The 14,371-nt window shown below is 37.0% G+C and overlaps 1 protein-coding gene across 10 annotated transcripts in view; it reads left to right on the top strand.

The window, feature by feature from the left end:
* Positions 1-14,371, top strand: part of LOC129780382 (zwei Ig domain protein zig-8-like) — a 763,625-nt gene that overhangs the window by 470,879 nt on the left and 278,375 nt on the right. For all 10 annotated transcript variants that reach the window (XM_055788581.1, XM_055788580.1, XM_055788579.1 and 7 more), the window contains one exon: positions 3,430-4,955. In XM_055788581.1, coding sequence (XP_055644556.1) covers positions 4,886-4,955 — 70 coding nt within the window. In that variant the 5' untranslated portion in view covers positions 3,430-4,885. The remainder of the gene's footprint in view (positions 1-3,429; positions 4,956-14,371) is intronic.

Raw genomic sequence — 14,371 nt, 5'->3', positions numbered from 1 at the left:
CCATTTGTCTCTCTTACGTTTAAGACGTAAAAGATCCAAATTGCACTAGCTGTTCGAGTTTTTCATATACACATATTTTTGATCAACCCTGCTGGTTTGTACACGTTTTCAGGACGTTGATGTTAATAAATGTTATATCGATCAAATGATTCAATTTCAACAATGTATGTCTCTGACAAAACGACTCGAAGTGAACGCTTTTCTACAACAATCTGACGTAATGCTACGTAGTTTGCTGATAACGTGCAATTATAAGACATTTGGCATAAAAAAATGAAAAGCACGGCTTCGTCGACGATGATTTTTCGGTTTTTAAAAAACTCAAATATTAACGTCTGCGACACTAGTAAATCAAGTCCGATCGAGCTAAAATTTTGCATTGGGTATATTATCGTGCAAATCAACATTTCGCAACAAATTCCGAATGAAAAATCGAGATAACTATTTTTTTCGCACCCAAAAACACTCGTTTTGCCTCGTAACCCGAAAAAAAAGAAAAGTCCCAGAGTGTCTAATAAAAAAAAATAAAAATTTGAAGCATTTGGCATAAAAAAATTGAAAATCCCAATTTCCTTTACCTCCCCTTAGGTGATTTTTCGATTTTCGAAAAACTCAGACTTTGAACGCTTTGCACCTCTCTTTGCACACTTTTTGAAATTCGAGATGACCATTTTCATCGGCATCCTAATGTGGGACAACCCTACAGACATTCAAACAAATATACAAACAAGTCAAGCTGCAAAAAAAAGTAATTGTAATTTCAATATTTTTCATGATCTTTTGTTTTCTATCAGACGAATACTTTCATTTGATACTCATATTGGTGGGGTTTTGAAAAACCATATGTATCAGCATTTTGTGGTGGTGCCCATTTTGGATTTAATAGGAGAACCGGTAAGTTTCTTCGTTTTTTTTTTCAAAAAATAATGCTTTATTCTGCAAAAATGTTTAGAAATTTAATATTGAAAGTATTGCCCATCGCTAGTCACAACTTTTTCCCATCTTTCTGGCAATTCACGGATCTCTTTGCGGAAATAATCGGCCGGTTTGTCGGCTAACCGCGAATCGATTCAATTTTTGACTTCATCAAAATTGAATAAGTGCTGGTCAACCAGGCCATGTTGCATTGATAGAAAAAAGTAGTAATCGGACGGAGCAATGTCTGGAGAATATGGCGGGTGAGATAGCACCTCCCATATCATCGTTTCCAAGTATGTTTTGACCGGTTTCACGACATGCGGCTGAGTATTGTCGTGCTGCAGAATAACTTTATCGTGTCTTCGCTCGTATTGTGGCCGTTTTTCCTTCAGTACACAGCCCAAACGCATCAATTGTCGTCGGTAGAGGTCCCCGTAATGGTTTCATTCGGTTTTAGCAGCTCATAGTACACCACACCCAGCTGGTCCCACCAAATAGACAGCAGAACCTTCCAGCCGTGAATATTCCGCGCGGATGTCGATGTTGATGCATGCCCAGGATATCCATACGTTGCCCGACGTTTAGGATTGTGGTAGTGGACCCACTTTTCATCGCCAGTAACGATTCGATGCAAAAAAAAACATTTCTTTCATGCCGTAGGTGCAATTGTTCGTGAGTGAAAAAACGGCGTTCGACGTCTCGTGGCTTCAATTCATACGGCACCCAATGTCCTATCTTTCGGATCATTACCATTGCTTTTAAACGATCGGATATGGTTTGCTGAGCTACTCCAAGTGTATCTTCATGTTCTTGAGGCGTTTGTGACGGATCTTGATCGAGTAAAGCCTCCAATTCTTCAGTTTCAAACTATTTTGGCGGTCCGGAACGATCTTCGTCTTCCAAGTCTTCCAAGTCAAAATTACCACTTTTAGACCGTGCAAACCACGTCTGACACGTTCGCTCGGTTGAAGCATGGTCACCATAAACTTCCACCAAAATGCGATGACTTTCCGCAGTTTTTTTCTTCAGAGTAACACTCTTCGCAAAGGCACTCTCGTTGGTACGAAATTCGAAGTGGCAAAAAACTATGTTGTTTACGCTTCAGCTTTTTGACATATACTGAAAAAGACGCGCAATGACAGCTTTCCAACGAATGTCTGGAAATTTGATTCACTGGAATGATAATCAAGTTACGCCATCTGTTGTAAAACCGAAGAAACTTACCGATACACCTAATAGATTTTTCCTAAATAACTGTATTCTACTAGTCAATCCCATTCATTTATATGGGTTTTGAGAAAATATGTAATTCGCCATTTTGTAGCGGCCGCCATCTTGGATTTTCAAAATCATGGAATACGCAGTTTTATAATGACTGCAGAGATAGAGCTGTGTTCCAATTCACAGATCAATCGGTCAACAGGAAGGGGTTCAAATTTGTATAAATGTGGGACAGCGCTACAGACAAAGTGACGGGGGAAGCTAAATAAAACCGTTTGAAAATGTCAGTATGCCAGTCTTTGAAAAGTCATTAAAAAATCATATTTAATGATATTGCGCCCAAATTTGGAATTTTAGCACTTGAATCACTTGAATATTATAACAAGAAAGGAAAAATATTACAAACCAACTTAGGTAACTTCCATTTTTTGTCTGATGGCCAGCGATTCCCTACTTTTTTCCCAGTTTTTTTTTTCAAAAATTATATAACTTTGAACTGTTGGAGCAATTGAGATGATCGACATATCAAATTGAAGCCAATAAACTAGCCTTCATTGACATAATATGGATTCAGGTCGTATAGGAATATTGAACGAAGACTAAAAACATGATTTTGTTTGGATATGTTATGTGAAAAAACCTCACCCCTCGAGAAAAAATGAATTTTTGAAAAAAAGATATTTTTGTAAAAAGGCGCAAAATTGATTTTTCGGACCACCTCAAAATAGAAATGGGTACTTAAATGAAAAAAAAAATATTTGAGGGGCCAATATTTTGCGATAAGGAACAAAAATACCACTTTCCACGAAAATCTGAGAACCACTATATCGGTTTAGCATGAAATGGCTGAATAATCTTAATTTTTTCAGACTTTTTAAAATACTTTCTAAAATTTAATTTTAAGTTATACTCTCAATTTATGTTCGGTGCTGTATATACACGCTGACGGACTGAGTTGTTTTCGTTAGCCAAATTCAATTTAGTCCATAACAAAAATATTTGCGGTCATTAACGAGATGAACAACAAGAAATAGCCACCAACTAATTTTGCTATGAATTAAAGTCCGATCCCATCTAATTGGTGTCACCAGTTTCGATCACACTGAAAGCCGGATGACATGAAAGTGCTGAAAAGAAATGTAAAACTAATTTTCTTCCAATTCCATTTGCTGTTTATCGATGTGCGCCAAAGCAACATCTCCACTGAACCATTCAACCCGTTTTATGTTGAAAGTAGGTGTCATTAATTTTATCTGATCTTGTTTTATTTTCTCTTCTTCCACCCAACAGATCGGCTGGCCCGCGCAATTGCCATCTTCGCAGCACACAACGAACGGAACGGAGTCCTGGTGCTGCTGCTGCACTTGGATTCCAGCGTCGGAGGAAAAAGTGATAAAACTCTATTGAATATTCAGTCAAGTGAGAAATGCCCTACCACATTGCGTCCTTCATCGGCATTGTCCGGTAAGCGCCGACCCAGACACTGGAGATCAAACTGAAAATTGTTGAAAAGTGAACAGTTTCAAGGGTGAAAACACACTAAGCTCAAGAAAAAAGGAAAAGTATAAAAAAATAGTTTGCTCCCGCTATGGGGCGAATAATGTGCAACCGAAGGATGTGGACCATTAGCAACAATGAGGCAGGATCAGAAAGAATCAATGTATATGTGGCGGAGGAGTGTGGAAAAGCGTTGTGAAAATGACAATGTCAACAATACTCTGTTGCTACACCTCAGTCCATCGTGTACAGATTGCATCGATTTTAGAAACTTCAAAAAACTTATCTTAATTTGAAAGTGATTTTCTGCTCTTACATAATTCATCGTGTTCCCAACCAAGTTTTCGTTTGTGGGCGTGATTGGATGTGAGGAAAACGATTAAGCTTTTGCCACAGTGCAGCGGAAGCTGGCGGTATAGCAGTGTGCTCCGACAGCTTTTTACCGGAAGCCCGTTTCGGTGCTACGATTTTGCCGAGGAAAAGGATAAGAGCCCTAGTTCGTCCCACTTGGAGAGGGGGGAATTTCGATTTCACGTCAACCTCCTCTTTCCCCTTTCCACTGGAACTGGAAGCTTCTATCGTAGCGACCTGTGCATGGCCTCCCCGTTTTGTACATGGTAGAGACGAGTATGTGTGTAAATAAGCGATTTTAGTTTCACACAACATGAAAACATGCCCATGTGGATAAACACTCACCATAAGACTGCAGCATCTCCAAAGAGGACATATAGTATTGGAAACACGGGACTTGGAATATATGCCTTCCGTTTTGTTTTTCCCACGGCTCACACAAATCGGCTGGCCAGTACCGCGCTTATCGCCGTTCCTTGAAGCAAATCGGGCAGGCTTGTGTTGGAAGGAAAGCCCCATTTTTGTGTAGTTATTTCTAAGTAGCAACTATACTATTTTACATCGTCGACGTTTTTTTTCTGCTTCCCATCTGCCCCCGGCGTAACAAAAAAAAAAAAAGAAAAAAGACTGAAGGATCTACTAGTTTTCAGAACACAGAAGCTTCTGATGTCAAGCAGAGTCACGCGGCAAATGTGAGACTGTATATAGCGTAGAAGGATATTTACGGGAAATAGGAAGCGATAACGGCTGCATGAACTACTCCTGAAGACGGTATACTCGAAAAAAAGCAGCAGCAAAGTAAGTGGTTCGTAGCAAGTGAGGGGTAAAACACTGCGCAGCGAGAGTGCCATCCAGGATAAAGGAACAGTAGCTGCATAAGTGTGTAAGCGCATTCAAAATGACAATGATGAAGACTTTCATCCTCTGCATCTTATGGATGGTTTTGTTCCTCGACAAGAGCGATTCAGGTAACTGCTTAATATTAGTTTTATAATCTTCTTTATCTCTCGAGAAACCAAATTGCACCGGTTGTTTAATTCGGTGATGTTACATAACAAATCCTTGTTTCCCGATTTATTTTATTTATCAGCGACTTTGATGTCTTTACTCGCATAGATGACAATAATAATCGGCATTAGTATTCATCTATGACAATTTTCAGTGCTTCATTCTCTAGCACAACGGCAGACAAAAACAAATATGAGCGTTTACCGCCTACGCCAACAAGTTAAACATTTATCAACCCCGATGAATACCAAAGTTCAGTCTCGATAAGCATATTGTTTCGTGCGTTCCATGAAACATGCAATAAACACAATTATATTTATTCATGACTTCGTGTGCTCATATTTCTCCCATTTCTGTTTGAATCAATCGATGATATTGAACTAGTTACGATTAAGCCAAATCGAATTCCCGTCAAACAAAGGCAGCATTCACCTAGCAGTGTGAGACGTTGTTTGCTCGAATCGCAAAGATTTCGTTCTAGCGATTTCTTTCTTCGGGCTCTGGCATTACTTTTCTGTCACGGTCGCTTCCCGGAATTAAATTACTGATTCAATTTGAAATATAAACTACCTCGTTCGCTTATGCCAGCAGCGGAACCGGGGGCTCTGGTTCGAACGGTTTCTGCGCTGAGAATAACGATGGGAAAATGACAACGAAAAACGGTAGCGTAAAGTGAATAAGCTGGAATATATGTAGTTCAATGTCGACTCTGTCTATGGGAAAGTGAAACAAATATACTATCGATCCAGCTGAGGTTGTCTGTCGATTTACCGAAGTGATGCCACCCACATTCGTTCAATCAGTTTCTCGCTTGCTTGCAGTTTTTAAGCAAAACCAAACAGTAAAATCTTTTTTTTTAGAAATTGTGTTCATTTTTTATTCTAGGATAGCTGAGGTACCCTGCGTTTTTCGGATTGACTGTAGAGCACAGCAAAGCTTTTGTGAATTTTTTTTATAATACGTGATTTTATAGAGGCACACTCTTAGAAAAAAATGGTATAAATGACGATTTTTTTTGGTAAATACTACCAATGATTAGTCATTTTTGCCAGACGAATAATTCGTACATATTACGCGATAAATAATGGTAAACAAAAGTGAAACGGCAGTAAAATCCGTTAGTTCAACGTTGGTTCAACATATACCTTCAACATATTGGTATTTTGTTCAACACGGAGTCATTTGTCAGTCCAAAGCCTGTCCACGTCAGTGATTCGATAGTATTGATCGTGTATCGTGCATTACACGAGAATTAAATAATCAAATGAAACTAAATTTTTCATGTGGAAGTTTCAGGGTGAAATAAATATTTTAACGGTGGTCAGATACTCCTCCACCTCTTTTAGGGGGTGGCTGCCACACCATTTTTTGTATTACTTAAGAAATAATCAAGTAAATGAAACCAAATTAGGTATATGGAGGATTTAAGGCGCAATAAATATTTTCACTGGGGCTAGACACTCAACCACCCTCTCTAAGGGGGGACTGCCATACAAATGAAACACAAATTTCTGCATTACTCGAGAATTAATCAAGCAAACGAAATCAAATTTGGCATGTGAAAGATGGAGAAGAAACATTTCTAAGGTGGCTCGACACTTCTCCACCCCTCTCTAATCAACACGATCAACTACAACAAATTTGCTGGAATTTGTCACATTCACTTTGTATGCAATGGATAATGGTAATCAAGTTAAAGCTCTATACACTGACTTTAGTAAGGCTTTTGATCGTGTTGATATACCATTACTGCTTCTTAAACTTCAAAAAATAGGGATAGAAGTCAAGCTATTGAAATGGCTAGAATCATATTTGACTGACCGCACGCAAATAGTAAGATTTAATGGGAAAATTTCAAAACCAATATTTGTTACATCCGGAGTTCCTCAAGGCTCTCATTTGGGGCCACTTTTGTTCATTTTATTTGTTCATGACGTTTGCGTTTTTCTTAATAGTGTTAAGGCACTTATCTACGCAGATGATATGAAGCTGTACATGGAAATAAAGAATGATGAAGATTTTCAAACATTCCAAAATGAAGTTAACATAGTTTATAATTGGTGCACTAAGAGTTTATTACAGCTCAATGTTAGGAAATGCACTTTGATGACTTTTACGAGAAGAAGAACACCATTGAACAATGGTGTTAAGCTGGGAAATCAACCCATCAGTAGATGTCAACGAGTAAGAGACTTAGGTGTGGTCTTAGATTCAAAACTAACCTTCGTTGACCATTATAATACAATCATCCATAGAGCAAATAATATGTTGAGCTTCATCAAACGCTTTAGTTACCATTTCCACGAACCGTACACAATAAAAACATTGTATATAACATACGTCAGATCAATCCTCGAATACTGTAGTATTGTATGGTCCCCCTACATAACTTCACACGAAGACAGAATTGAATCTGTACAAAAACAATTTCTATTATTTGCACTTCGTAAACTAGGCTGGTCTTCATACCATCTCCCTCCATATGAGGCACGTTGCATGCTAATCAATATGAAAAGCTTAAAAGAACGTCCGAACTCTGCCATGATTCTATTTATTATTGACATCATATCACAACGAGTGGACTTAGAAGAAATATTAGGAAACCTAAATTTTTTCGCACCGATTAGGCACCTGAGAAACCCTAACATTTTCTACATAGATAACCGAAGAACGAATTATGCCAAATATAGTCCTATTAATCGTATGATGAGCCTCTGTAACGAACACAGTGAATTAATGGATGTAACCATGTCAAGGTCAATGCTCAAAGACTATTTGAATATAATAGGATATAGTTAAATTTCACTCTAATATTTGGGCAGCATATTTAGTCTAAGCTGGTTTGACGAAATAAATAAATAATTAAATAAATAAAAAAATTGTGTTAAAATCGTCTTTTGAATTAAACGGATAAATTATCCAGCCAGCTCTCTTTAGATTTTTTTTTTAGTTTTAAGTAAATAGTTTTAGTAGTATTAAGAATGTATTGGTCTACAATTTTGATTGACGATAATAAAATAATAAAAAAAAATAAGGGGGTCTCCTATACAAATGAAACACAAATTTCTGCATAACTCGAGAACTGATCAAGCAATCGAAACCAAATTTGGCATGTGAAGATTTTAGGGGGCACGAAACATTTCTATGGTGAATAGACACTTCTCCCCCTCTCTAAAAGGCAGAAGAGAGGAGGGGTCTGTCTTTATTATATCATATTTTCTGTATCAAACATTTTTTCCATGTAACGGAAAAACATGTTATTTGCAAGTGGTTGAAAAATCTTAAACGAGAATTGTGTCTGAAAATAATCTGATATTTAAATGATGAGTTTTGGTAGAAGTACTTGGAGTTTTGTAGTAAAAGGTAAATTCAACGGGGTCGATTAGAAGATCAATCAATGAACAGTTCTGCGATTGGACTCATGGACTTGCGCTTAGTAAGAAAACGTGAATGTTTGAAGGTATTCATAACAAAAAACAAATTTTGGGCGGGACTGAGTTTGCCGGGTCAACTAGTTGAAAATAAAAATAAAAATTAATTTTAAATTTTTTTTAGTATTTGATTTTTAATGAATAAATTGTTTGAAAATATTCATCGATACACCTTCGCAAGATGTACTTTCAGTATTTTTGTCTCAAAGCTATCGTGAATGGTATGAAAAAAACGAAAAGGTGCATTTTTCACCATAGATCCTATGTTGTACCATTTAAGAACTCAAATATATGGTACTACTGTAAACATTCATATTTAGTACCTTATAAAATATTTTCCATACAGCTGGTGAATTGGATTGGGGGCACTTTTTACTCCCGTACCCAGCCAGGCCCTTTTGGAAATATATAAAAAAAAAATTTTGGTACCGCGCAACGCTGAAAAAATCCGAAAAAGATCACGCATATCTAGAAGAGCCATGGGAACACATTTAAAGATGAGTTAGAGTAGTACTGAATCTCTAAATAAAAAAAAATTAAGAATTTCAATATTTTTTAGTACTTCAATTTTTGATGAAATTTTTTTTATATTTTTTCTTGATACACCTTAGTGAGATGCACATTCAGTATTTCTTTCAAATTTTTATCTCGAAACTTTTGAGGATGGCGTGAAATAAACGAAAAAGTACGTTTTCCACTATAGATACTATGTTAAGCCACATAGGGGTTCAAAAAAACCACCAAAATTTATTATTTCATATCCTATACAATATTTGCCGTACAGCTAGTAATTTGGTTTGTGGGCACTTTTACTCCCTTACCTTTTACTTTTATCAAAGTCCAAAAAAAATTTTTTTTGAATATTTTTTTTCTGAAAGAACAATAAATTATCTGTATTTCGATACTAAAGCTTGTGTTGTAACTTTAACCAATCCCGAAATACAACTATTTTGTGATTCTGGATTCTAAATGAATCCAGCTTCAATCAACAGAACGAAGCGAAACATCATGAGAAAATTTGACTTCGTCTTCTAATTGAATTTATTCATCAACCTTCCTCAAACAGCAACACTATAAAGTAATATAAGCTATGTTCCAGAGTTCCTTATTATCCATCGATATGACGTAAGACCCTTAGAAATCATGCTTTTTCTTTTATTACTTTTTTTATAGTTGAGATATAACCATACTCGTAGAATAATTCTTTCCATCGAATATTATACCTATGACCTATTACTAATGAATAAATTGAAATTTGAATAAACAGATAAATAATAACAGCTTTCTTTTGGACATGCTTCCCTTTACGGCCTTCCTCGTCCACTCGCTTTGTTCGAGAATCAGCTTGTTCATAGAAAAGAAGAAAATTTATTAACATTTGATTGAAAGTTGTTTACGACATTTTTATCTGTCATTTTTAGTATTGTCATTGTAGTCTTGTTTGCCAACCCCAATGTAGCTTCTGCAATATTTCATCGAACTTAGATTCAAAATACAGGGCAATGGCAAAATTATCACGGAGCTTATCCCATCACGACTTAGTTGGAGCTACTCAACGATCTGGTTGTCGTGAAACATTCTTCTCAATACGACAATGTACTTTTCCGCAATTCGGAGTGATTTGTGACACATAATTGTTTCCAGACACCACATGATTTCAGCTTTGATAGTATTGCTTTTCAACATTAATTTATCAATAGTTTTCTTCTTCTTCTTCTTTTTGGCTTGAAAAGGGTTTAAACTTTTCAGTTCATTCGCCCCTATCAACAGTTATCGAAAAAGGAAGAATACTCGCGGAGAGAATTGAAATAAGTTGAACTAATACAGATTGCACAAGAAAGTGATCAGTTGCAACACAACCGGATCGAATATCCCTGGAAGGGCTTAGTTGGAGCTCTTGGTGTGAATTAACTGTTTAATATTTGCGATCATCGCCGACTTCTGTTCATATGACTTTTGCGAGTCTATTGCTGGGAATAAATTTACGTTACTGTACGTTACCATGAGGACCCAACGCATTCGCGTTCCTCCGATCACATCCGTACACTTCACTACTCCTTAGTGTCCCAATTCTCGGTGTTTAACACCTAACAACATGCAATCTGACATGTTTTTATTAAAATTTGAAGATATGTTTTCGCAAGCTCTATCAATAAAATGTTGTTGTTCCGTACCAATGTCACTATAGCTTTAATTCGCACTTCCTTATCATAGGCGAAATCATCAGTATCGATTGAGAAACTTGAATCGAAAATTTTGATGGGCCAAATTCAAGAATTAAAACACGGCAATAGTTATCACTTTTTAGTTAGTTTTTTTCCGCGAGTTCTGTTTTGTGACAAATAACAGGCAGAAAAACGGATTTAAATTAAAGAAATTCATAAATTTGTTAGAATCCCTGAACAAAACAATGTTTTGCGTGAAATTCTAAACTTTATTTCATATGCTACGGATTGTCCGATTTATGCAAATATGCACCGTCCGATTGTCCAAGTATGCACCGTTTTGTTGTAAAAATTCACAATGCCTCTCTCATAGAAGTCTTGCCTTATTGGAGAAAAACTCTAGCAATCGGTTTTTACCATCTTCCTTTAACCCTCTACAGCCCAAGCCCGCCTTTAAACGGGCTTCGCGGATTCTCTTTTCAAAAAATTATTCGGACATTATTTTCAATGTTCACCCCCACTAGAACGTCTTTAGACTATTTTCATCTATCTCACATACACAATGTTTTTATGCTGGCAGCTTTCTGCTAGGAGTATTTTATGTTGAAAGTCGGAAATTCGAGATTAAAGTGGAGTAGGTTTTTTGACGTAGGATTACGTCTTTCAGGAACATATGGGTATACAAATTGAAAATCGAAATTCGAGCACATCGTGAAAATTGTCCAATTTCAAACGTTTATTACTCAGCCATTTCATGTGGATTGATGCGATTTTTGCGTCAATCAATTCCGACACTCCATAACAATTTTTTACATTGAATAAAATAATATATGTCATGAAACTAACTATCGAACAATTGAAAAATCTCAACCCCTATCCGAACGTAAATACCCACTTCTGATTGGTCGAAATTGACGACACATGCGACGGCTCATGTACTTACAATCATTGGTCAGTTATTTCTTTATGAAAATATGCATCAATCGATTTGAGCCCTCCATAACAATTCATTACAATGGATAAAATAATATATCATATGAAACTAACTATCAAACAATCGAAAAATTTCCAAACGGTAATACCTCGTTCTGATTGGTCTAAATTGAAATACTGAGAAATCGGCATTGCAAATGCATCAAAGTAAAGGGAACTTTTGTTCCCACCGAAGTGTGTTCCCTAACAGAGATATTAAAACCAAGCTGCCTGGGGGAAATTGGCAATGCAAACACACGAAAGTAAGTGGAGCTTTTGTTCCCATCGAAATGTGTTCCCTAACAGAGACATCAAAACCAAGCTACCTGGGGGAAATCGGCATATAAATACCCTCGTGGTCGATAGGTTAACAAACGACGCACACAAATGGATAGCGCTCATTGTAAATAGTGTGGGTATTGCTGATTGCATACGTGCTGGCGAATAAGTTGGGAGCGATGAACGAGTGTTTTTTTTTTTATTTTCGTTCCAATAAGAATCTTTTGATGGATTGATTGAAAAATGATGTTTCAATGAACTGAGTAGAACCTATGTTTGATAGGATATAAATAAAATTTAAATTGGGACCTTCAAATTTTTTGCTTCGTGAAATTTCATATCAATGACCGATCATGCATTGTAAAATCCAATGATTAATCACCATACTTCTATCATCATCACTCGGTTGTGAACACTGGTCGAGTGAACAAACAATACCTAATAACCAGACAAAACGGCCCTTTTCCGGGCCGCCAAATCATTATCGAAGAGTTTAACAATGTAATTCTTCAGATAGCCTTACGGAATCCTACGTAACTATGCGGTCGTGTCTCGGACACAACCCTTCTGTGACTATTTAGATAAATGAAAAACTTGGGCGATAGAGGGTTAATTCTCATTTGTTATCACCCAGGAAGTTTAGCAATACGAAAAAAAGGTGGACATCGCTTGGTTCCATGTCCGGACTATACGGTGGATGCATTGAAACATCCCAATCAAGCTCAAGAAGTTTCTGGCGAGTCACTATAAACATGTGTGGCCTGATGGAACACAAAACCTCTTCTGTTGGCCAATTCTAGACGTTTCTGGTCAATAGCTGGCTTCAAACGGCCCAGTTGTTAACAATAAAGATCTAAATTTAGTGTATTGCACCAAAAAAAAAATGAATAGAAAAATGAAATTGCTCGTATTTAGCTGTTACAGTATCGGCACCATAAACACCATTCACAATTTCAGCTGAAAAGGGCCCTTTGTTTTGGTTGTTGGGTATTGTTTATTCACTCCACCAGTGTTTACCGAGTGATGATGACAGAAGGATGGTACGCAGTCGTTGGATGATGCGTATCAGATAAAAGCTACCGAAGTGGAACGAGACATGATTAAAACCGCCCTCTGTGATCCTAGACGAGATGCCTCCTATGTTATGTTTGTTATGGATGAACTAAAGAAAAAAAAACTCACCAATGTAATATTGGATAATTACCAATGCCGAACATAATTATCAATTTTTAGCATCAGTAAAAACAAGTTACTTTAATATAGAGAAAACATATTTGAAATGGATAAGGTATTTTTTTATAATTTTTTCTTTCTTTATTTTTTTTCAACCCAATGAGAATTTTTATTGGACAACAAATACTATATGTAGAGCATATGGAAAATGACTTTTTCTAATATTTCTTCACTTCTCCAATTTTTCTCGCCGTATAAACTTTCATTGGGTGAAAATGAACACAACAAAACAGACAGCTTAAACCAAACAACACGTTCTCGAACAGGAACACACCTTGGTTTTTATTGATGAAAATTGAAATAAATCGTTTCACATATCATGTCATTTTTAACACAACTGCTACCATATACAATTTTACACTTACACCAAATTTTTCACAATACACGATCGGTCATTGATATGAAATTTCACGAAGCAACCAACATTCAAGTTACAAATTAAAATTATATTTGCTAGAATTAATCGTATCACTCACCCCCGGGCACCATGGTTTTGATATCTTAGGTGGCTCGCACACCGGAGCAATAAGCAAATAGCAACTATCAACACGCAATAAGCAATATTATCGCCAATGGATTTTCCATTAAATTTTCGTTGATCCCGCACACCGACGCAATACGATATCGCTGTCGTCTTTGTAGAGCAACACATATCGCAAGCAACACAACGTGTCGGTTGAAGAGCAACTTATCGCGTATAATTTGGCAAGTTTTATTATTATTTGCATAATATCAGGCGTTTTTGTTGCTTTGGTATGCGAAGCCAAACAACATATGTTGTCTGTTGCATATTGCGTATTGCAGCTTGCTAGTTGCTTTTTGTTCCGGTGTGCGAGTGAGTGTAGGAGATTAATTTGGCAACACTTTTTTACACGCGCTACATTGAGAATGTAGTTGTCAGAGCTGTCACTTGCTTTGAGATTAATTTGATTTGCTCTCATAAATATAAAGGTAATATTATATTATCAGGCACGTAGCGTAACTGGCACGGCACGTTTCATGCAAGACAAATATTATTGCGGGTGTTTCGAATGTGTATGCGTATATATAGCGGAACGGATCCGGGCATACACAGCACGCTTCAGACAAATGCATGAAGGAATTCTCGAAAAGAATATTTTGCCGGTGCCGGGCACGAACTACATGGACGAGTAGCACCATACATACAAACCCAACGTCGAAGTTCGTGGTGTGGGTGCGTTCGTCGCTCTCGGTTCAATCACCAGTAGCATTTCTCCGCTCCGTCTGCGCTGCCGGTTCGTACAGAGAAGTTGCTATGCCTGATGATATGAATAC

Source organism: Toxorhynchites rutilus, chromosome 3 (genome assembly GCF_029784135.1).
Source record: "Toxorhynchites rutilus septentrionalis strain SRP chromosome 3, ASM2978413v1, whole genome shotgun sequence".
NCBI classification, from domain to species: Eukaryota; Metazoa; Arthropoda; class Insecta; order Diptera; family Culicidae; genus Toxorhynchites; species Toxorhynchites rutilus.
This window is presented reverse-complemented; position numbering and strand designations above follow the sequence as displayed.